We start from the raw sequence: 25015 nt of genomic DNA on the forward strand, positions 1-25015 counted from the left end.
GGCAGAGGATATGAGTATTTCATGCTTCTTTTCAATGTTTTTTCAAGAACCTTACATCACCATCCCCGAGGCAATTCCCAACCCCTGCAAACAAGGCTGGCAACCCCTGGGTCAGGACTGCTTCAAACTAGTGACCACACCCAGGACGTGGTCGGATAGTGAGGCGTTCTGCACTCAACTAGGAGGACGTCTCACCACCATCAACAGCCTATATGAACAGGCTTATATGTATCTCCTAGCAACCAGCAACAGCTCTACCTCGTCGATGTGGATTGGTATGATGCAATCACAAAATCAGGTACTGGCATCAACTGAGAATCTCATCTATATCTGGCAGTGGGAGGAGGATGGTTATCCAAATCTAACTGTAAACATTTCTGATGTTTGATATCTTTATATATCATTCAGACAAATACATAAAAGTGTGAGTGAGTTTAAAACCACTTTGATGAATATTGCAGGTATATGATGCAATGTCAGCTTATAATATGGTTTAAGATAATTTATTTGGCCAATGATTTGTTTGTTTGTTGTTTAATGCTGCACTCAGCAATATTCCTGGTATATGACGGCAGTCTGTAAATAATCGAGTCTGGCAAATCCAGTGATTGACATCATGAGCATCGATCCACGCAATTGGGTTCGATGACATGTATCAACCAAGTCAGCAAGCCTGAGCAACCGATCCCGTTTGTCGCCTTTTACGACAAGCATAGTCCTATTCTATCCCGGATCTTCATGGGTCTGTTTGACCAATGAGTATCTACTCCCATGTTATCATTCACATTGGTATTAATAATTTCGGGGGGTATTCAATATATACATGTACTTATCCCCTGCCACAAGGTTAGGTGGGGGATATAGAAACGGAGTTCATCTCTCCATCCATCCTCTTCTCAAAGGAGACATTTTTTCTCAAAAAAATAACGAAGTTAGAGAAATGAAAATTTACACGCTGATGTTTCAGATGTTACTGGTCATGATCTTAAATGAGTTCAAAAATTGGTGTCTTAAATTTAATTTTTTACAGAGTTATGTCGCTTGCTCTGTGCTTTTCAGCTTAGTGGGGAAATGGGGACAAGTTCTCTCAAAAACTATTAAGGTTACATGAATGAGACTTTGCAAGCTTATCTTTATAGATACTTATCAAGATGGAGTTCGAAAATTGGTGCCACAATTTATTTTTGCATTACTTCCCTCACTACATATTTTAAAGTTTGCTCTTGATCCATGCTGTGTTACTTTTAGCACTGTGTCTGCAATGGAGATAGGTTTTCTGAGAAACCGCTGAAGTTATCATTTAAACTTTGCAAGCTTTTCTAAAAGATACTTATCAAGATGGAATTCGAAAATTGGTGCCATTAATTATTTTTTCCAGAGAGGGTCCTTTTGTGTGTATTAATTTCACATTTAATCATTGTTTCTGATGACATTTAGTGGCCCAAGGGCCTATCTCTTCGTAAGGCTTTAAAGACGCTTGGTTTTATTGTTAACATTGACATATTATTCACTAGTCTACACCTTGTCAAGAGTATCACAAGTATCATGTAGTCAGTAAGATTTTCTTGTTTGTTGTTTAACACTGCACTCAGTAATATTCCAGCCATATGACGGCGGTCTGTAAATAATCGAGTTTGGACCAGACAATACAGTGATTGACATCATGAGCACCAATCCACGCAATTGGGATAAGATGACATGCATCAACCAAGTCAGCGAGCCTGATCACCCGATCCCATTAGTTACCTTTTACGACAAGCATAGTCGTCGTCTAACCTGAAATCCCAACAAGGGGACAGGGCAGAGGTTGCTGGTGACCAATTCTAACCTGGAATCCCCACGAGGGGGCATCAGATCAAATGTTGTTTATCTTCTTCAGACAGGGAAGTATGTGTGGCCTGACTCTGTGCCTGTCTTGTACACCAACTGGGGGGTGAATGAACCCTCCCGACGTCCGCAAGGAGGCTGCGTCTCATTCAACGCCACGACCGGAGCTTGGAGTGATGACGACTGCTCTAACACATTGAAGTTCACCTGCCGGATCACAACATGTGAGTATTCTAGCACACTTGTAGCCGAAAGAGAAATAATGAAAGTCGAAAATCTTTCTCCCAACTTTTTCAATTTGAAAACAGCAAAAAGCAGTGTCTTGAGTCTAAAAAGTACAGCTTCAGTGGCAGAGAGATAAGTGATGTCATTTCATTGTGATGCCATAGTAACAATGACATCACAGTGGTCTGCAAGGCGTTATGATGAAATTTCATTGTAGCAATATCTACTGGGAGATATGGCTTGATCTCACCCAAGAGAGGGGCGGTCAGGTAGCCTAGTGGTCAAAGCCCAGTTCAATTCCCTACGAGGGTACAATGTGTGAGGCCCATTTCTGGTGTTCCCTGCCATGATATTGCTGGAATATTGCTAAAAGTGACGTAAAACCATACTCACTCACTCATTCATTCACCCAAGTGATATCTATTGGTAAAACAAGTTTAAGATGAAGATATCTCAAGAGTTGCAGATAATAGACCATCCCACCATCCATGATGGGATAATTCCACGACGGGTGAAACTATCATGTCTATTTTGTACAAAAACTACACAAATTCAAGTTTGAGGTAAAACACAACAGAAAAAGACTCATCATAACAGATTCTATAAAATGTCAATAAAACTTTTGACAAGGAATGGTCAGATTTTGAAGTAGCCAATTGTGGTCTGGGGGAAATTCATTTCAAGTCTTCAACCCTTATATCTTCTGTGCAATCCCCAGCCAAGCCGTTGTTCACACCCCCGCCACCCAACGGCCAGTGTCCAGACGACGGATGGGAGTCCTTCGGTTCCAGCTGCTACTGGTTCCAGGGCTCCAAGCAGCTCACTTTTCCTGCAGCAGTGTTCCAGTGTGAGGAGCACGGAGGCCACCTGGTGGCAGTCCATGACAACACCACCAACAAATACCTGTATTATCACATCAAATATCAGACATCAACAAGTGCATGGATCGGACTCCACAAGTCAACTGATTGTGAGTACTAATCAAATATTCCTGTAAATAATAGGGTGTGGTGAGGTGAGGTGAGGTGAAGGAAAATGGGGCTTAACGTCATGGCCAAGATTATTGCACTAATATAGCGACATGCATGTACGTGTGTGGGTTTGTGTGGCTGCTTGTGCTAGTTCCGACTGATTCGGATTAATAGTGCTAGCCCACTGAGATACCATGCCGCAGTTTAACATGAATACCCCACTCAGACACATTATATTGACCCCAAGCCTGCCAGTCCTTGTCTTAGCCCCTTAATGCCAAGCGCCAGTCAGGGTAACAACAAGTACCATCTTTTAACATCTTTTGGTATGACGTGGCCAGGGATCGAACCTCAGACCTGCTCTCTGGGCAGATGCTCTACCACAAGAGCACGGAGGCAGTTGTAAAGAATAGGGAAAAAACCCTTTCTATATTCACAAAAAACGAGTCGATTGTACAAATCTGACTACATTTTGAGCATGTATTTATGAATCACTGTCAAATAGTGATTGATACCAGGTTTTCGCGAAAAAGTGAGCATATCCTGCGCCACTGGTGGCACCTTCACAAACACATGCATAGGCATGTCAACAGTTCACCTGATAAAACATGGGAACATATGGTACATTTCTTGTGGAGAGGTCAAAACAAATATCTTGACAGAAGTAAAAACAGATTCATGATATGAACACATAACACTTAAAGAAAAACAACTTTTATTTTTTGTCATGACGTATCAGAGCTACTTCTTGCCTCTACAGGGGCACAGGTGGCCCAGTGGCCTAAGGTGCCGCGATTCGCTGTGCGGACTTGTGTCCCTTGGGCACTCCAGAAACCTATAATTGTGGGTTCAAATCCCGAGTCGCCCCGATTATGTTTCTAGGTTTGTCAGCACCAAACCCATGCTCATGGGTTTCACCGAAGTGGTAAACGTCTGAGACCTGCATCACTTAAGGCTTTCCTCCCACATTAAGCTGACACGCCGTGATATAACTGTAATACTGTTAAAAGCGGCGTTAAACCCAACTCACTCACTCACTCTTGCCTCTTCATAAAAGAAGTGCTAAGTAGGCACATAGAGTTTGTGTGTGTGTGTGTGTGTGTGTGTGTGTGTGTGTCTATATATATATATATATATATACATATATACATATAAATATATATATATATATATATATATATATATGCAGACATGTCTACACAACACAAGGTGGGATTAATGTACAAAAGTTAATAAGTTAATCTTTTGTAAAATGAGAAACAACTATAAACATGTTTGCAGAACAGCAAAATCAAACTATCAATTTATGACACGAACAAAACTAAAGCTATCTCTATCTGATTCAACCACATTTTGGAAAGAGTTACGGAGTATATCAGGTCGTAGGGAAACAAAGAATAACATAAGTAAAGAGTGCTGGTTTGATCATTTTACAAACGTTTTTCAGTGTACAGATGTATTACATGCTGAAGTCGAATGTCAATGTGATGAAGATTTTATACTTGATGAGATTGACCAGTGTATTTTGGAGTCGCCGATTACCGACTCAGAAATCCACAAGGCTATAAATCGTTTAAAGAATGGCAAATCCCCTGGTGTTGATGACGTGGTCATTGAAATGTCAAAATGTTGTGAAAATGTAATAACTCCTTTCCTACGAAATTTGTTCAATAAGTTATTTGATTCTGGATTATTCCCTCAGAACTGGACGAAAGCTATTATCCTTCCACTACATAAGAAAGGTAACAAAAATAATCCAGATAACTTTAGAGGGATATCTCTATTGTGTACAATTAGTAAGGTTTACACAAGTGTCTTAAACTCTAGACTTACAAACTGGGCTAATATAAGAAGTAAATTACCCGAGACACAAGCAGGATTTAGACAGGGATATTCTCCTGCTGACCACATATTCACGTTGAATGCAATTGTTAACAAATGTTTATCGAAAAGAAAAGGGAAATTATACGTTGCTTTTGTGGATTTTAAAAAAGCCTTTGATTCAGTAAATCATCTCAAACTATGGGAGTGTCTGCACGATGTAGGCTTGGGTGGAAAGATGATGAGAGCACTTAAGGGAATCTATGCCTCCGTGAAAGCGTGTGTGAGATGTCATGATAACATTTATACAGAATATTTTGATTGTCCTAATGGAGTTAAACAAGGCTGTATATTAAGCCCTCTATTATTTTCCTTTTTCATCAATGAACTGTCAAATGATGTTTCATCACATGGGAAACACGGCGTACAATTATTTCCTGACTTGTTTGAAATATTATTATTATTGTTTGCCGACGATGTTATTCTTGTCTCTGACACAGTAACTGGTTTACAGAACCAACTTAATATTCTTGATAACTTTGCAGATTCACATGGATCAACGGTTAATTTAGATAAAACGAGTGTTGTTGTATTTAGACGAGGAGGGCGGTTATCTGTTCATGAGAAATGGTTCTATAAAGGCAAACGTATTTCAACCGCCAACTCCTATAGATATCTTGGGTTTGTATTCTCATATACATCAAAGATGAACCAATGTGTTTCAGATCTAGCGTCAAGGGGTAAACGAGCTTTAATGGAAATATTTCGCAATCTACGGAAGATTGGTTTTGTTGACACTTCAGTTTTCTTTAAAATATTTGATACTCAGATTCAACCTATTCTTTTATATGGTGCGGAAATATGGGGTGTAGACAGATTTGAAAAAATAGAACAAGTGCATATTATGGCTTGTAAGAAGTTTCTTAACGTTGGGTTGCAAACCCCAAATGCTATTGTGTATGGGGAATGCGGTCGGTACCCACTACATGTAAATGCTATGTGTCGTTCTGTAAAGTATTGGCTAAAACTGATTGAAATGGACGAAGATAGGATACCAAGAAAATCTTGAAAAACGACAAGTGTGGTCGTCATAACTATGCTTCTTCTATTCGTTCCATATTATTTTCTCACGGATTCGGAGTAGTTTGGCTCAGTCAAGCTGTTGGCGACAAACCATCATTCATGAATAGTTTTAAAAACGTTTTGATAAATATGTTCTACCAATCATGGAATAGTACTATCAAGGCTAGTTCTAGGTACATTCTGTATAAAGAATTTAAAAGTCTCCTGGAACCAGAAAAATACCTTTCCATTATTACTGAAATAAAATATCGAAATGTTTTGATAAGGCTTAGAGCTGGGCTACTAAGACTTAAGGTAAACGAAGGTAGATGGGCTGATATTGACTTACGTTTACGACTCTGCCCCATATGTGAAACAAGTATAGAGAATGAATATCATTTTACTTTAGAATGTGAATATTACAACGATATTAGACATCTGTATTTACCAACAACATTTTGCAATAATCCAAATATGCATAAATTTAAAACGCTACTGTCATCTTCGTGTAAACAATTACTTGGAAAACTATGTAAATACCTGTATTACAGCTATGAAAGAAGACGTAATTATGAAAAGCCTGTAAACCTGTAAATTTGTACCTGACATTACCTTTTTTCATGTACCACACTATTTCAAATGTATGTATTGTATATGGGCCAGTGGCCTTGGTACAAATAAAGACTTCTTCTTCTTCTTCTACAAAGATAACATAATAATGACAAAGACAATGAGATTAACAGGAGAGATGCCAATTTGATGAAACCCACAAACGCAGTTTGGTGCTGACAAACCAATAAACATAATCAGGGTGAACCTGAGGGTCCACTTCTAGCATTCCCTGCTGTGAAATTGATGGAGTATTGCTAAAGAGGCGTAATACCATCATCACCCACTCTCTCTGATAGGCATCCATTGCTTGTTGGAGGAGAAGATAACAATTGGGATCAGTGCATGGTTACAGCAATTACCCAGACTGGTGTTGTGTCATCCTACCTCCATGGACTGTTTCTCATGCACACTGCCTCCGTTGTCTAGTCGGCATGCCCAGAGAGTGGGATGTTGGCGGTTTGATCCCATTGTGTCATACCAAAAGAGGTTAAAAGATGGTACTTGTTGTTTCCCTGCCTGGTGCTCAGCATTAAGGGGCTGAAACAAGGACTGGTCGGCTCGGAGTCAGTATACTGTGTCTAAGTGGGGTATTCATGTTAAACTGTGGCAAGGTATCTCAGTAGGCTAACGCTATAAAACTGACTTAAGTCCGGACTTGTACAAGCAGCCACACACACAACATAAAAACCATTCACCTCCCCTGTTTCTCAGACTTCCACCCTCTAGATGTATTATTTACAGACTGTCTTAAACATATTACCGTATTCGACGTAATTAGCGCCCAGGGCGCTCTCAAAATTAGAAATAGGGGGCTCTTATTAGAATATTATCTAAAGATCGTAAATTTCGTGGTTTATGCTGACAGCCTGATATGTTTATATACGACAGATATATTTTTCCAGGATTTAACTGCCCATAACTAAGGTTGCATATAACATACGAGTGCGTATTATACACAAATAAATAAGTCTTGTGTACATTTATCAATTGAAAAGGGTGCTAATTGAGATTGTTCACTAGCCAATATATTAGCAAATATCGCCAAGGGCACTTATTGGAGCAGGGCGCTTATTACGTCGAATACGGTTAGCCAATATCCACTGTCACTTTCAGATGGTTTTGCTTGGCGTGACAACAGCCCTGTGCAGTTCACGAACTGGGCCCCCAACGAGCCGTCCAAGGTGGATCCCAGTGGGAAACAGGAGCACTGTGTGGAGGTGTTTTCCCAGACTGGTCTGTGGAATGACGTCAGCTGTGACTCCTCGAGGGGCTTCATATGTGAGAAGCCACAAGGTAAGGATCCAAGGAGGAAGATCCTGCAACGTGGCACTGAGTGATCCACCCGTGAAGATCCCGGCCATAATACGTCTTCAGCAACCCATGCTTGCCATAGAAGGCCACTATGCTTGTCGTAGAGGCGACTAGAGGGATCAGGTGGTCAGATTTGCTGTCTTGGTTGATGCATGTCACTGTATCGCAAATTGAGTAGATCAATGCTCGTGATGTCAATCCCTGGATTGTCTAGACTGTATCATATATTGCTGAGTGCAGTGTTAAACAACAAACAAACATTGCCACCAAAATAATCCAGCATGCCTTAAATGTGAGCAGGTGCTAGGAAAGCAGAACACCAAAGTATTAAGTGGCTCGTAGACTGTCATTGTGGGTTTGAATTTTATTTATTCAGAAGTTGACTTGACTCATCTTTATAGTATCCCTATTGCAAGAATTTCAAATTTAACAAGGATAAGTAAATTCAGCATGCTATTTGCATGTTACTCAATACGTTCTACCCACCAAAGATCATACAGAGGAATCACATTGGGGCCACACAATATAGCGCTTTCCAAAAAACAACTCACCATCTATCAGCAGTGAGTGAGTGAGCATGGTTTACCCCGCTTTTGGCAATATTCCAGCAATATAATGGTGGGGGACACCAGAAATGGGCCTCACACATTGTACCCTTGTAGGGAATCTAACCGGGCTTTGACCAGAAATGGTGAGCAAACGTTTTAACCACTAGGCAACCCCACTGCCCCTTTTTTGTTTTTATGAACATTAAGGGTCATAAGCTGTTTCAAGACCAGATGAGATGAGCTATAATGTATTACAAATGAATCTTTCCAGTTCAAGACACAAGCGTTCAGAACTTTCCCTCCATCCCAGCCCAAGGATCCATAACAGGACCACCTCCAGTAACACTACCTCCACAACTGGTGCCAACAGTACAGACAGCTACAGCCAAGGTCACAACTGTCCCACCAACTGCAGCCAAGGTCACAACTGTCCAGCCAACTGCAGCCAAGGTCAGAACTGTCCAGCCAACCACAAGCAAGGTCAATGTGCCTCCAGTTCAAGTGACATCTGCCCCAACAAAATTCCCAACTCAAGCCCCAACTCTGGGCCCAGGCAAGACCCCTCCAACTATTCACACAACAGCCAAAAGCAGTCAATCATCTGTCACCAGCAAACAGGGTAAGAATTAGAACATTTCTATCTGTTTACATAGGCCTTCCTTTTCAAAAAGTCACAAAATCTTCAAACATTATGAAGATTTTTTATAAAGCTTAATATATTACATTCTCTAGGATGGGGCCTGATTTGGGAAGATTTTGATCAAGGTCAGTCAAAGGTCAGTGTCACAATGTGACATAAAACTGACACTTTCTAAGGCAATGTTCACTCTACAGGGATGATATTTGCATGTTTCTCAATACTTTCTACCAACCAAAGATCATACAGAGGAATCACATTAGGGCCACACAAATATAGCGCTTACCAAAAAACAACTCGCCATCTCTCAGAAATGAGTGAGTGAGTTGGGTTTTACGCCGTTTTTAGCAATATTCCAGCAATATCAGGGCAGGGGACACCAGGAATGGGCTTCACACATTGTACGTTTGTACCCATGTGAGGAATCAAACCCAGGTCATAAGTGTGATGAGGCAACACTTTCACCACCAGGCTGCCCCACCGCGCCCTATCAGCAATGGACATCAGTGTTGAATTAGCTCATTAAACCCATGTAGCTGTACGGGCCCTTGTGTCATTGCTTAAATATTTCTAGATCAGTTAAGATCACAAGTGTCAAAAATGCACTATCCTATCATACCTTTACACAAGGCCAGACACTCTGTACAGCCTCTCACCTTGTATCGCTATTTCTAAAGTAAAATCGCAAATCTTGCACAAAAAATTCACATCTGCGTCTAGGGTGATTATTCTATCAATTCCAATGCATGAGACCTCCCAATTCTATAATACCGACCGAAAGCTGTCAACTTGCCACTTTGAATCCAACTGGGCACAAATGGCCGACATCAGACCCACACAGAATGAAAAACGATACAAGGCGAGCAGTGCTGTATGGAGTGTCTGGCCTTGTGTAAAAAGTATAATAGGATATTGCACAAGGGCCTGTGCTTAGCTGGAGCAGATTAACATTCCTGGAGCAAGTGTGAGTGAGTGTGTTGGGTTTAACACTGCATTGAACAGTATCCCAGTTATACCACGGAGAGTCAGCTTAATGTGGGAGAAAAGCTTGAAGTGATGCGGGACTCAGATGTTTACCACTTCGGTGAAACCCACGAGCACGGGTATGGTGCTGACAAACCTAGAAACATGATCGGTGCGAACCGGGATTTGAAGCCACAACCACAGGTTTCTGGGTGCCCAAGGGACGCAACTCTGCAGAGCGAATTGTGGTACCTTAGACGACTGGGCCACCCGTGCCCCCCTGGAGCAACTGCTGGAAATAGAACCAATGACCTGCCTCCTGGTCACTCACCTGGACAGTGACCAGGGACGTCGCCCTGTCAGCAGGGCTAGAATGCTTGTTGTTTTACACCCTGCCAGTAATATTCCAGCAATAGGAAGACAGCCTGAAAAAAGTCTATTTGGTGCTGCAAGTCATTTTTTTAAAGCAAGAGGAATGCTCCACAGGTACAGTGTCATAAAATCACCTGATCCACAGTTGTGGACAACTCTAACCTTTGTGAGATAACACCGACCTGGATTGGCCCTGCCGTGGATTCTGTGGTCATGATGGTGCTGCCCTGATGTGGCCGCTGTTGTCATGGGGGAGGGGGGGGGATGTTTTTGTACGTTTAGACCTGCATGTAGTCATGGTGGTGGTGTTTTGTATGTTAATACTCTACTAGACCACCATGGTGTCATGGTGATGGTGTTTTGTAGGTTTAGACTTGAGTAGACATGCATGTAGTCATGGTGGTGGTGTTTTGTATGTTAATACTCTACTACACCATCATGGTGTCATGGTGATGGTGTTTTGTAGGTTTAGACTCATGTAGACATGCATGTAGTCATGGTGATGGTGTTTTGTAGGTTTAGACTCATGTAGACATGCATGTTGTCATGGTGATGGTGTTTTGTATGTTCAGGCTCGACGGGACCTGCTGTGGGATCTGGAGGAATTGCTGCCATAGTGCTGGGTATCATCGTGTTGGCACTGGCTGCAGCCATAACCATCTTCATTGTGATACGGAGGCGGGGAGGTCACAAATTCGACTACGACTCTGGAAGTGGATTCGACAATTCCATGTACGACAAAAGTATTTCCCTGGAAACCTCAGCTTAGGGCAACATCAAGACATACAAACAATCTGCAACATACTTAAAACAAGATGCCATGTTAATGGGAAATGTAAAACATGTTCATATATTATATTGTCAACATGTAAACAACATCATAAGGCCATAAGGTAAATAGGTAAATAAGCATTATGATAAAAACCTTTTTGCCTTTGTTTCATATCAGCTTTATTTAAGAGTTACAGGATAATATTTTGTTCTTAAAAATATTTGATATGCTAAATTGCAAAATTATGATGTGATTAGCAAATCAGAACTTTGGAAAGAAATACAAAGCATGAAAACATATGCATTCAGCTTATTCCACCAGAGCATGCTGGTGCCTTTCCACATGCATCCGATAAGAACAGGTTTAGTGCAGAACACGTAATGATACTTAGATTCTTTTATCAAATAACATATAATAAATAATATATTTATTTTTTTGGTTGGTTTCGGGGAAAAGATAAAATTCGAATTTCAATTTTGTACTGCTACTAATAAATGAGAAACAAACAAGTGTTTCCATGGCAAGACACTGAAAGATAATTGATTGGGTTTTTTTAGGTTTAGAAGAAAAAGAAATTATGTCTTTTTCACCTTTTCTTACGAACAGCACTGATAAAATCTTGTGGTGCATTCATTTCACTTAATTGTAAAACAGTCAGCCAAAAGATTTTTTGTCAAAAGTCATATTATTTTTTTCCTAATTTCAGGATTTTTTTGCCTGTCAGTCTCGTAATCAAACTAAATATAATGTAAAAAAACAAAAGCCAGACATTCTATTTATTCTGTATACTATTACAGATATTCAATGATGCCCTCATTGTGTCACTGAACATGTCGAAGAACACTGAAAGTAGTTCACATAAAGTGTTATTTCATCGGGTGAGACATCAGTTGTAATTTTTCAAATAAATACAGCATTTCATCACTAAATATGTAATAAGGTATCTGTATTTGATTCAGAAGTGACTTAATTAACCAACTGCCTTAACCAAGCCCCATTAACCAGGGTGAATAGGTGATCAACAGATACGTTCTTTTGATCTGTATAATTCTAACACGTGACATTTATCCATGTATCAATGGTTCCAGATGCATTTTTTTAAACTATCAAGGTTTTTCTTACTGCATCTTTCATATTTTCTTGCTGCTGGACATTGGTCAGTCTACATGATGGTCAGTTGCACTGTATGGAGTTTATTGGATATCTGTATTCATTCTGAAATTTGACCTCAATAATATCTCACATTGGTGGAAGTCAAAATGGGGTTGTGTGTTGTGTCAGATGTTCTGATTGGACAGTCATGTTTTAAATGTTTAACCAAGTGCTATTTAGGGGCCCATCGTTTTATCATCTGTTCCCAAAAATGACAGAAAAAAAGCTTGCCTTTGTTTTTACACACACATCCCCCCCCCCCCTCCCAAAGGAAATTGTTCACTTGTATGATGAATGTTGTGAAAAATTATGTGTTGTGGGATTTATGACAATTGTAAGAGAAAAATTGTACTTTTTCAAACCCTGACTGATAATTTATTCTGTTGCTAACAAAATCCTACCCACACTCCAACCCCCAGTCCTGCACCCTAACCCCTACCACACTCCAACCCCTGGCCCTGCACCCTAACCCCAACCACAATTCAACCCCCAGCCCCGCACCCTAACCCCACCCACGCTCCAACCCCCAGCCCCACACCCTAACCCCACCCACACTCCAACCCCCAGCCCCACACCCTAACCCCACCCACACTCCAACCCCCGGCCCCAGCCCCAGCCCCGCACTCTCACCACACCCACACTCCAAATAAGCTGTCATTCACAAATCATTATTTGTAAATTCATATTTGTACAGGCTAAATGAAAGCTGTTTCATGGCTTTATATGAACAAATATCTTATATTTACAAATACTTCACATAAGCTTTGTGAACAGGGAGATATTAAACATAATCAGTTTTATGATCATCATGATTGTAAAAAATTAATTATTTAAAAAATTAATTATGTTGTATATTATTTATCATGTGGAATAAAGCTAAATTTATGTACGTGTAAGTGCTTTTGTTTTGTGTTTCTGACTAACCAGTGATTGATATTATGACAAACAATCCATGCCATTAGGGATGGTAAATACTCTGTACAGCTGCATGCCTTAAGATGACTGTGCCCCCTGTACCCCTCTGGAAATGACATGAATACAGCAAGGATGTCAACAAAATTGGAAAAATTTCGTTTTGTGTTTCTTTGCAAAATACCTTGATATATTTTAACTCCCAAAAGGGTATTGTGACACACATCCCATTTCGAACTAAATATGGTGATACTACATCATATTGTAATTGTTTTCAGCCATGTGGGGCAGGGGTGGCCCAGTCCTCTAATGGGTCGGATTTTGTGCAGAGTTGCCTCCCTTAGACATGCCAGGAATCTATGACCATGGTTTCCTTAAGGTTCACCCTGATTTTGTTCCTAGGTTTGCAGGACCATAAATGTGTTGGTTGGTTTCACTCAAGTGAAGATCCCAAACAGCTTGTCAACAACTCATGCTGGGGGTAAAAAGACACTATGCTTGTTGTAGGAGGCGATTAAAATGCAGGGGTGGGGTTGTCAGGCTTGCTGTTTTGGTTGATGCATGTCATTGTATTTATCCGGATCTGATGTCAGCAATATTCCAGCTATATGACAGCGGTCTGTAAATAACCAATCTGGACCAGATAATTCAGTGATAACATCATGAGCATCGATCCATGCATCGATCCCAATTGCGTGGATCGACGCTCATGATGTCAATCACTGGATTGTCTGGTCTAGACTCGATTAATCACAGACCGCCGTCATATAGCTGGAATATTGCAGAGTGCAGCGTTAAACAACAAACAAACAAACAAGTTTTGTTATCATGGGATCAGTCGTCCACCGTGAGGTAATCCTTTCAGCTGAGTATGTTTTTGAGTACCTTTTTTTGTCAGCTCCAAATTGTATTCTCATCCTCTTTCAGATTGAGATGCTTTTTGTGGAATCACATGTATGACGACAACATGTTTTTAACATAATGTCATCTCTGGCGTGTAAGTATATTTGGAGACACATGTGGTTGACGTTTCCAACTTTGGTAAAGTCCACACGCACTGATAGAGGGCTAACAAACACAATAAATAATCAACATCGCTTCCGTCATAAATTCGAAACCACGTCGAGCTCATTCGTACATCCCGAGACACACTTATTTGTCAATCTTTGAATTTCTTTTCTTTTCTTTTAAGGCCTTGGTTAACAATCACGATATGTGTCGATGTAGTTATATGTGAAATACTGAAAATAAGATCGTATCATTTCAAAAACAGCTAAACCTTGAAAAGCAACGACCAAAATATGTTTGTTTGAATTTCATGTAAACGTTTTTTCTCTTTTTGGCTTTAATTTTTCGACGCTTTGTTTGTATCATTTGGTTTTGTTCCGAATGAAACATGTTTTAATTTAATTTAATGCTTTGATTTTTTAAATTGCAATAATATTGAGGCTAATTAAACAATGTGATCAGATAAACAACACGCACATACACACACACACGCACACACACACACGTATATTGTCCTGTATTTTCTACAAATAACAATGTGATCTCTTCATTGCGAAATGACGTCATGCTGCCTGTTTACTACAAATATTGGACTCTATAAGGATACAGAATAAATGAAACGGAATGGAAAAATCCACAGAATACCAGTTCATTGTCATATCATTTCTAAACATTTTTTGTTGTAATTTAAGCCGTACTCCGGAATAGTCCAGCTATATAACGGCGGTGAGTAAATAATCGAGTCTGGACCAGACAATCGTGTGATTGACATCATGAACATCGATCTACGCAAATGGGATACGATGACATACATCAACCAAGTCGACGACCCTGACCACCCGATCCCGTTAGTCGACTCTTACGACAAGCAAGGGTTGCAGAAGACCTATTCTAATCCGGATCTTCACGGGTCCACGGCTGCCGCAACAACAACTACTACATCGCCGATGAAGAAGTCACACATCTATACCCTTTTGACCGTTATTCACCATCAACAATTAAACCCGCTGCTGTCGTCAATAACTCCACCTGTGCATTTTGTCTCCCATCGGCCTAGCTTCCAGCCGAGGCACGCGCATATCCTTGGATACCACTAACGCATGAATACACATTAAACATTTCTATACTCAAGCTCCTAACCACAATATTTTAGAGTTCATAATGAAGTGAACCATTATTCCAAACAAAGCTTTTTGTGAAATAGAAACTTTTCCTGTTTCTCTGTTTTTGTGACTCATTGTTTATGTGATATGAGAGAGAGAGAGAGAGAGAGAGAGAGAGAGAGAGAGAGAGAGAAATAGTTTATTTATGTGTCACGCGTTACATAGGCTGTGTATATATACAAAAAAATGGACATATAATTTAAAAGTAACGCCCAACCACAAGGCTTAAAGAGACACAATATAACAATAAATACATGTGCGTATAAAACATAAGAATGATACTGTTAGCATCCTGTACAAAACATCCTTATACATGGTACTATTCATAATGTTCATGAATGAAATAATTGTTTACCTTTATACAATTTCTAAAGTGTCCTTGCGAATAGGACTTGTACATTTTCTGACTTTAAAATAAATATAAATATTTTTAAATCAGTCAGATTTGTAAAGTTAGGATTTAAAAACATGCAATATTTAAAAAGTGCTTGTCTTAAATCGTCCTAATATGGACATGTTCTTAAGAAATGCAATCATCTTCAATAATTCTCTTATTAAACTGTTTAAAACATTGTGGACAAATTATATCTATGCACCGTGAAATGCACCGTCATGCCTTTAAGATGCGATGCAGATAATTACAATTTATGATCTTGGTCTCGCTGTGAATGATCCCACCTACTTGTACCATGCCTGTAAAACAATGGAGCCTGGGGCATTGTGGGAGTTTTTTAGTTCAGCTGTTGTCCTGATTTTCCTGTGACGTCACAGTTCGTAGTATTGTGTAAGTGAAAATATATCGCATCGCCGCTGTCACATACATATATCATCTTCGTACATCCGCATGTTTTGGCAGTAACATTATGAACATGACACCGTTACTGTACAAACGGTTCTCCTAATGACGTCACGAACATTCCTTCCGTGTAGGTGTTATCTAGAACCATATACATTGTATTTTATTTATTTTTTTGACATCATTTATTCATGTTAATTGTCCACGATTTTACATGGCCCTGTACATTGCCACGTGGACTGGCATACCAGGGTTTATATTTGGGTTTGAGTTGCTTAAAGCAATAATACTGATCAAATTATTCAGTACACATTTAATTTTTTCTGCAAGATTAACATTGTTATACTGTAGTACTTTGTGTTGTATTTCTAGTTCTCTTTTAAATATTCTAAAAAGGCAGTCGGTTTCAGTTACTTTACAAGCAAGTATAAGCAACTGCAATTCAAAATTCAATACTCAATCATTCCTTGTAATCAGTATTTAAATAGAATTAACATTAAAGAAAGTAATGTATGTGAAAATTGTGGTAGTATAGATACTGTTAGACATTACATGTTGGAAGTGGAATAGATATTACAAATTCGATTTACTGATAAAAAATAATAAGTGATATAAAAATTCAAGTGAAAGATATAATAATATTAAAATAGTTATTGGTATGAAATAATAATTCAGATTTTAAATATCACAAATTTCATTTTTCGATATTATAATACATTATAATATAACTCAAAATATATTTCATTTATTGATATAAATAAAAATTTGTGATGTGAATAAGTGAATTATTGCTATTATTAATCAATTGGAGTTTAATCAAGTCGGTACAGGTCGATTCAATTTCAAATATACTTTTTGATTTCGTCTCGCGATTCCCCCAAATTCGTTGTATTTAGAAGTTTTAAGGCAACACTTTCAACAGCTTTTAATTATAGTACAATATTTCATATATTTATAATAATAGCGACAGCAGAACTGAACACACACACACACACACACACACACACACACACACGCACACACACACACAGACACACACACACACACACACACACACACGCAGACACCTTACATCTAGTGCATCCATGCGCCTCTGATTAGTGAATTCATTGACTGAGAAATCTACCTATCTCACTTTCAAGTATGCGGCAAAACCGTACCGTATGGCCAAATCAAAGTCGCCCGAAACTTACATTAGCTACAACTTCCAAGCTCTTTTAAGAGTCCCCTACACCAAGCACAAGCATGGTTTGTCAACACAGCAAGTTGAGCACATGCCACCCATTTACAAAACCAGGAACAATAAGCATGTCTTGAATGCCCTCCGATATAAGCCATACCAAGCCAGAGATCATAACACAGATATATGGCCTCTGACACAAATCAACATCCGAGGCCAGCTTCGTAGGAAATATTATGTAAGAATCGCCTGAAACAATGGGAGGATGGAGAGAACGCAGCATCACTCCCCTTCCCCTCACCGAGTCCCCAGTGTTGGTAGATGTAACAAGAGACGCTGGCTCTCTCTGTCCGGCATCAATTTCAACATGGAAATGGGGCGTTACCAGGTCATTGCTTGCATCGTTATTACTCTGAGTCTACACGCTCAGTCGTTTATTCATTATAAGGATCTATTTGCCAAACCGCCGGATAAAGGGAAAGAAGCAGGTATGATTTTTAATTAATAATTAATAACTATACCAACAATATTTTGTGTGTTAAAACGTATTTACGATGTACCTTTTTCACAATACACATGTATGTGATAACGTAAGGTATCAGCTTGTATGAAATGATCTCCAGATTGACGGTTGCAGGATTCGAGGTTAAATCATTTATTTTTTTTAAACGAAATCCGTTATTGGTATCGTTTTAAATGTTGAACAGCGCGATGTTAGGGCGGCAATGTTGCTGTATCCTTTAAATTGTCCGTTGTTCACCTATCTAACGAAAGCAACGAATCGTATTTCAGTGCATACGTGCCCCGTAATATCCTGTTCGCATGTGTTCACAACCATCCACGTGGAGTTTTCCCATCAGGTCACGCCGACCTCATTCAGTTCAGTTTAACGGGACTTTAAGGAACTGATTTGTAAAGAGTAAGAAAAAGAACCGGGAACATTGTTCATAAACTGGAAACTGATGATAGAACTACACTTACGAATAATTTGATATTAATACATTACGTGATATTAGAAAAAAAATCAAGTGGTTGACAACTGCCACAATGTTTCTGTTTAAAGCAGTCGTAAAATATCCACATACTGACGTATCACAGTGACTGTTGCAGTCTTTATTGTTTGTGCGTGGTTGTTGAACGCCACATTCAGCGACTGTCCAGATACATAAATCGGCCTATAAATTACTGAGTCAACTAAACGAACCAGTGATTGATAAAATCACCAACGTCCAACGTTGATGCCACTATCAAAGCACTAAAGTGGCCTCCCGGTCCATTTTGTCGCCACTCTCAAGCATGACAAGCCACGGAGCTAGTCTAACCCGGAATCCCACCTAGGAAGATCAGATTAAACCAGTAATACAAGTATTAAATAAATTCGGGTAATTTATTGTAAAGATGGTAAAAACAACATGTCATTGAAGTTTCAAATCAAAGTTACCAGTACACACACACACACACACACACACACACACACACACACACACTCTCTCTCTCTCTCTCTCTCTCTATCTCTCTTTCTCTCTCTCTCTCTCTCTCTCTCTCTCTCTCTCTCTCTCTCTCTCTCTCTCTCCAACACCCCTCCCCCCATCTTGCCACCACCAGCACTAGATCCACTTGAGAGATAGGGGGGTGAGTCGATGCTAGTATTTGATTCACTTTGATCTCCATTCTTTGAAAGACTATCTGCTCATGTTTCTCTGCAACAGAGCTATATAATGGCTTTGCGGGGAACCTTTCCCGGAATCACAACACACGCTTCAACGGAAATATGTCTATATAAGCTATGTATACGAAACAAAAAACATATTCTTACATAAGCTATGTAAGTGCGAACTTCTCCGAATCCTGAACCTTATCACCGTGACTCGACAAGGCTATAATGTGTATCCGGGTGTGTTCGTAACGCTTCTTTTCGATAGTCAATGACAACTGTGAGTGATTGAATTTTGAAAACTTAACGCCACACTGAACAATAGTTACATAACGGCTTATCAGCGAGATATTCAGGTCGTAAATATTTACCATTTTGATGAAACCACGACCTTGGGACAAACTACAAGATCTATAATAATCTGGGATTCGAACCCACAACAAGAGGATCCTCGTATGACCAAGGGACGTAACTCCGCACAGGTACTGTAGTAGGGGGTTACAGGTTTCGTTGAAGATTTTAAATAATATAGTATACTTTATTGTTCAACATTATTGTTTAGAAATGAATGAATAAATTGCTAGTGCAAGTGCACACTTTCTATAAATCCTCTACCCTACGCAGATTTCCGCAAAATATCCACACTCAATGAAATGGTAAGCCTCCTTTAGTGTGTAATGTTACATCATATGAGAGCTTTTAATTCCTTATAAAGAGAGTGATGTATATTTAAGAAAATATTGTTTGTCTCGTCAGACTCAATGACTTGCATGTCGCAGTGAAACATCTTCCCGGGGCAAGAGAGTTAACTGACTTTAAAAGTCCAGCTTCCACCCTTGTCGAACTAGGCTGGAATTACTGGGCTCGATCGTAGCGCCACCAGTGGATATTACGAGTTATTTCCCTTCTAAGCTTCTCCGATTCCACCTCTCGTATCACTTGCATTTGTTTCAAACAAATTAGCGGCGCAAAGTCAAGACGATCTGATCGATAATCAAGATCTAGATTGTGATAAAACGGGCCTCACGTGATCTCCTTGGTTAAAAACATGACCAGATTTGAAAAATATCTGTTGGCAACGAGTTGGCTGTGCACAGGCTTTGCAAATCTTGCAATCGACCGAAATCTGCCCGAAAGTTTACGAACCGGATTTCGATTTCGTTGCGCGATTTTGATTGGACTATGCATAGACTCGTTAGTCCAGCCAAAATGTAACTCCATAATACCAGCCTAGTTCGGCAAGGGTGGAAACTGGACTTTTATAGTCAGTTAACTCTCTTGCCTCGGGAAGATGCTGTGAAAAGGATGCGATATGCGTAAAACAACAGTCACCCATAAATGTTTTATTTCACCTGGATCAAGTCTACTTGACCATTGGTCGTGTGTGTCGTCGTATATATACAATTTTCAGAACAACATTGTATTAATACAATAATCGGTACTCATTACACTTCATTTCACAAAGATCAGGTTTCGATTCAATTTGCAATATGGCCGCAACGGACACTTGTCTGCCAGCTTCACAGATAATGAAGTCTTGCAGTATTTTCTATAGTTTGGCTCCATTCAACGTTGACGTTCCGTTTATGCTTGCATGTATAGGCTTTGTCAAAGGTCCTAAACTCTTACAATACAGTCCGAAACATTACATCTGAAACCGAAACACCATTATACATATAACTTAGTTTATATTTTACCAATCTCGCTTACAGCGGATTCGTTCATCTGATTCCCATAAAAGTGACCAGTTCTGTTAACAAAAAAAATATCAATGCATGGTTGCTTCCCTTGGTCGTACAAGGATCCCCTGATCGAGGATTCGCTACCCAGATTCGTTCCGTGGGTAATCCTGGTCAGTACGGAACCTAAGTATCGTATGCTTGTTGTAAACAGTAGTGAGGGTATGATTGTTACAATAACCTTCCCGGTGGGGATTGTTGTTGTTCATGCTATCAACCACTGGATTGTCTGACCTTGACTTGTATGATTGATTTTACAGGCCGTCAAAGTGGTACACATCAACGACCTGCATCACTCCCATATTAAGCTGACACGCCGTGATATAACTGAAATACTGTACACACACAGAAACACAACTTTAGGGCCATTATGCGGCAATATATCATACACAGTTATATTTGAGTGAGTGAGTACGGTTTTATGCCGCTTTTAGCAATATTCCAGCAATATCACGGTAGGGGAGACCAGTGTACCCATGTGGGGAATAGAAATCGGGTCTTCGGCGTGAGGAGCGAACGCTTTAACCACTAGGCTACCCGGCGGCCCCTTTATTTGAGACGGCATGCAATACGTCGAATCGATCATACGCGCACCCATACGCGAGGGGTCTGCTGCAATCGTTTTCATCCTGATATTCAGTTTCCTTGAGAAGGGTATTAAAACCTATTAACAATGTTATCGGTCCGGTCGGACCACATTAGGTGTCGGAGCCTCGGTTCCATGTTTTCGCATATTGACCCCGTCAAAAGTAATTATTTGTATAATATCGCATGACAATAAGAACATCTCACTCTTTCTGACTATCCGCGTCATACCAAAAGACGTTTAAAAGATGGTACTTGTTGTTACCCTGCCTGAGCTAGGCATTATGGGGATAAACAAGGACTGGCCGGCTTGAAGTATCGTGTGTATGGGTGGAGTATCCATCTTAAAAAACTTCGGCATGTTATCTCAGTGGGTTAGCACTATAAACCCGAGACACTTTTTTCCAATGAGTAGTCTGGTCTATTAAACCTAGCTATAAGTTAACTTTTGACAGTATTTCAGTTAAATCAAGCCTATTGTGTGAAGAACGACCCAAGTGACCCACGATAAGCGGATCCTCGCACGGCTATGGGACGTAACTCGTGTTTATATATGAACTGGTAAAGTTGGTGCCATGCTACCACGGAATTGATGACGATGATGATAATGAAGATGGTTATTATTTATTATTATTAATTTGTTTTATACTTAGTCACCTAAAACATGCCAGGCGAGAGGGGAAGGGGCAGGGTTGCCTCATCTTTTCGCGAAAACCTGTTTCATCACTATTTGATAGTGTTTATGATATAGTCGGAATCGTACAGTGGGCTCTCCCAAAGAGATTTCTCATATATATGAAACGAGTTTTGTAGAAGCATGAGAGACCGGACCTCATGTTGTGTTGTCAATTGGGGGACAACAAGCGGACCCTCGTCCTGCTAGATTCCGATGCGTTCTCGCAGCAGCTATCATGGCCTGCGGGCCAGTCAGTTGCCCGGATGGGGTTGGGGGTGGGGGAAGGGGTGGGGTGTGTGGGGTGTGTGTGTTTTGTAATAACGTTTATGTACTCTTTTGTTTATGTATGTCACGTATGTCAACAAGCCACTCCTCCCGACCCTAATCCGGATATCTAGTCTTTAAATAGAGATTTGCCACATATTGGGGACATTCAGTGCATACCTGATAGTTTATAAATACTAGGGAACGCCATAATACTATGATCGTGGGTTCGAATCTCGGTTGGTCCCGATAATGTTTCCAGGTCTGTCGGGGAGTGGGGTAGCCTTGAGGTTCTATCCCCCACTTGGGTACAATGTAATGTGTGAAGCCCGTTTCTGGTGTTCCTCACTGTGATATTGCTGGGACATTGCTAAAGGCGGCGCAAATCCTCACTCACTCACTCACGCACCCAACCTCCCACCCACCCACTCACTCACTTCCCACTTTCGGGGTTTCCATCCACATTAGTCTGACACGCCGTGATATAACTGAAATACGGTTTAATGTGGCGTTAGACCCAATACATATAATAACAACCATATGATATATAACACGTAATATTCTTGAAATGACGTAAATATTGACGGACAACTTCCACATTCCTGGGGAAACCCCTGGGAATTCCTTTGCACAAAGACATACAGAAGCGTTGTTTCTGATCACTTGGACCCCTGAATCTCGAACATTGGGAAAAGGTCAGAGAGTCTGACTGCATGTCCATTTAAGAAAACCTCGCAACGACCCATCCTAGTGAACAAAACGAAGACATGCACATCCAAACTATCGAATCGACCCGGGACTAGACACGCAGTCACAGTCTACAGCAATCACTGCATTTACCTCAGAATCTATTTGACACCTTTAGTGAATGACCAATTGATCAATGATGGCGGAACATTTGCAATTGCCCCGGGTTCGTAACATTACTGAACACCAGCTAGCAAAAGACCTGTTAAAGGTTCTTTCTTGAGTTATGAAGCATATCCTCGCCCTTATCATACACGAATGCATATGAACGTTAAACTACACTCGTTCCATTTTTTATCCTACTGCGCATGCCCACAGAGAAGAGATGGAAGAAGTGCGAACCCCCAGGCCAGATCCGGAACGGCCAAGTCGTGGTGTGGGGGGACGGGCTGCTCCTGGAATACATCTGTGACAAGAACTTCTTCGCTTACGGCCTCACCCACGGCGGGTGTGACCCAACAACAGGAAAATGGACGATTTTACCACCAGTTTGTGTCGGTAAGTCAGTATCGGGCTCTTAAAGTAAGACTATAGATATAATGCTCTATGATGATGCCATGTTCTTTCTAGTTCTGGAGTTATAAGTTATTCCACACGTTTAAATGAGAAATTGTATCTCAGTAAATATTATAGTCATTAAACTATTAAAAATATATATGACATTTAAAAAAGACGACAAAGTGTTGTCTGAATGTGTGTATTAAATTTACCGTGACTGACAATTACTCCGAACCTATTTTCCCTTTGAAGGGTGTGAGTGACTTTGGTTTAACGCCACTTTGAATAGTATTTCTGTTATATCACAGCTGTCAGTTTTATGTGAGAGAAAGGTCGAAGTGATGAAGGCCTCAGGCGTTTACCACTTTGGTGAAAGCCACGAGCACAGCACGGTACTAACAAACCTAGAAACGTAATCAGGGCGAACCGGGATTCGAAACAAGATCATAGGTTTCTGATACGCTTAAGGGATGCAACTCTGCACAGTGAATTACTGGGCCTGAGGCGACTTGGCTACTCTGTCCGATCCCGTCCCAGAACGACGCTTACGTTTGGAACATGTGAGCTTGTCTCAGTCTTATTCTCTACATACTCATAAATACTTATCTTGCCTTGCATACGCATATCGGATTCTGAGACCCATTCTGTTATGTTCAATGTACCCTGCTAACATAATATATATTTTTTATGTCCCCCCGAACTTATATTGCCGAACTGTAGGCATCACATTTGCAACATACCAACCGCAATTTTGTATCTCGAATTAATTATGATAGTCGCCATTCTCCGGATATGGACGATATTTTCCGAATGAAATATATCAAGGGGGAATAACTCTAAGTTTGTGTTCTGTCGTCTGCTATTTTTCGATGAGTGAAATATGAAGGAAGTAGATAAATGCCAAACTGTGGTATTCCTACCGATTCGGATCAACGCATGCAATTCATAAGACATACCTGCAATGTAATGAAATTTAGGTGTGCGGCAAGATACATTCGTTGTCCACCGGTTCCACGGGTAACATCGGTGAAGTAGCCTCTATGTTAAACTGACATGAAGGGTGCACGAACCCAGGTCCCCCTCCATGACGTATCTAGGTAAGGAAATAAGAATAAAGAATGTTTTTGGATTGATCCATTCCTTTATTAGGTGTGACCAGCATGCACAATGTAATTGAAATCACTTTCCGGAGTGCGTTTTGGGGAGTTCTGCGTATAGAGGGGGTCTACGTTTAGGGAGGACTTAGATCCGGGTCTCGCTTTAGCATAGCAGTTGGTGTGAAACCAAGCGTCGCCAAGCGGAAGAACATTTCCTGTCTTACCTGTCATGAGTGAAGGTCAAGGTCACCATATAGTTGAACGAGAAAATATTGTGATTACGCAATGTCATTTAGAAAGTGGTGAAATGTACTTTACTAAGAAAATGATATCCCAAATTTAACATTTGTTGCGAGAAAGAATTCTTTGACAGCGTAGCCAAACAGACAGTTCTCTCTGAGGGTATTTTAGGATAACGTCATG

The 25015-nt window shown here is 40.3% G+C and overlaps 2 protein-coding genes across 3 annotated transcripts in view; both read left to right on the forward strand.

Annotated features, from left to right (window-relative positions):
* The window catches only part of LOC124117485, a 113501-nt gene extending 100966 nt beyond the window's left edge, over positions 1-12535 (forward strand). Inside the window, exons 46-51 of the mRNA XM_046479401.2 lie at positions 48-298; positions 1880-2051; positions 2771-3022; positions 7632-7811; positions 8649-8996; positions 10922-12535. Coding sequence (XP_046335357.2) covers positions 48-298; positions 1880-2051; positions 2771-3022; positions 7632-7811; positions 8649-8996; positions 10922-11118 — 1400 coding nt within the window. The 3' untranslated portion in view covers positions 11119-12535. The remainder of the gene's footprint in view (positions 1-47; positions 299-1879; positions 2052-2770; positions 3023-7631; positions 7812-8648; positions 8997-10921) is intronic.
* Positions 12536-17501: 4966 nt separating this feature from the next.
* LOC124117486 (fibrillin-2-like) overlaps positions 17502-25015 on the forward strand; it is a 108041-nt gene continuing 100527 nt past the window's right edge. For both annotated transcript variants that reach the window (XM_048387317.1, XM_048387318.1), the window contains exons 1-2: positions 17502-17820; positions 23316-23495. In XM_048387317.1, the coding sequence (XP_048243274.1) occupies positions 17598-17820; positions 23316-23495 (403 nt within the window). In that variant the 5' untranslated portion in view covers positions 17502-17597. The remainder of the gene's footprint in view (positions 17821-23315; positions 23496-25015) is intronic.

The sequence above is a fragment of the Haliotis rufescens genome, unplaced genomic scaffold (assembly GCF_023055435.1).
Source record: "Haliotis rufescens isolate VD_foot unplaced genomic scaffold, xgHalRufe1.0.p SCAF_7, whole genome shotgun sequence".
In the NCBI taxonomy this organism is placed as follows: domain Eukaryota; kingdom Metazoa; phylum Mollusca; class Gastropoda; order Lepetellida; family Haliotidae; genus Haliotis; species Haliotis rufescens.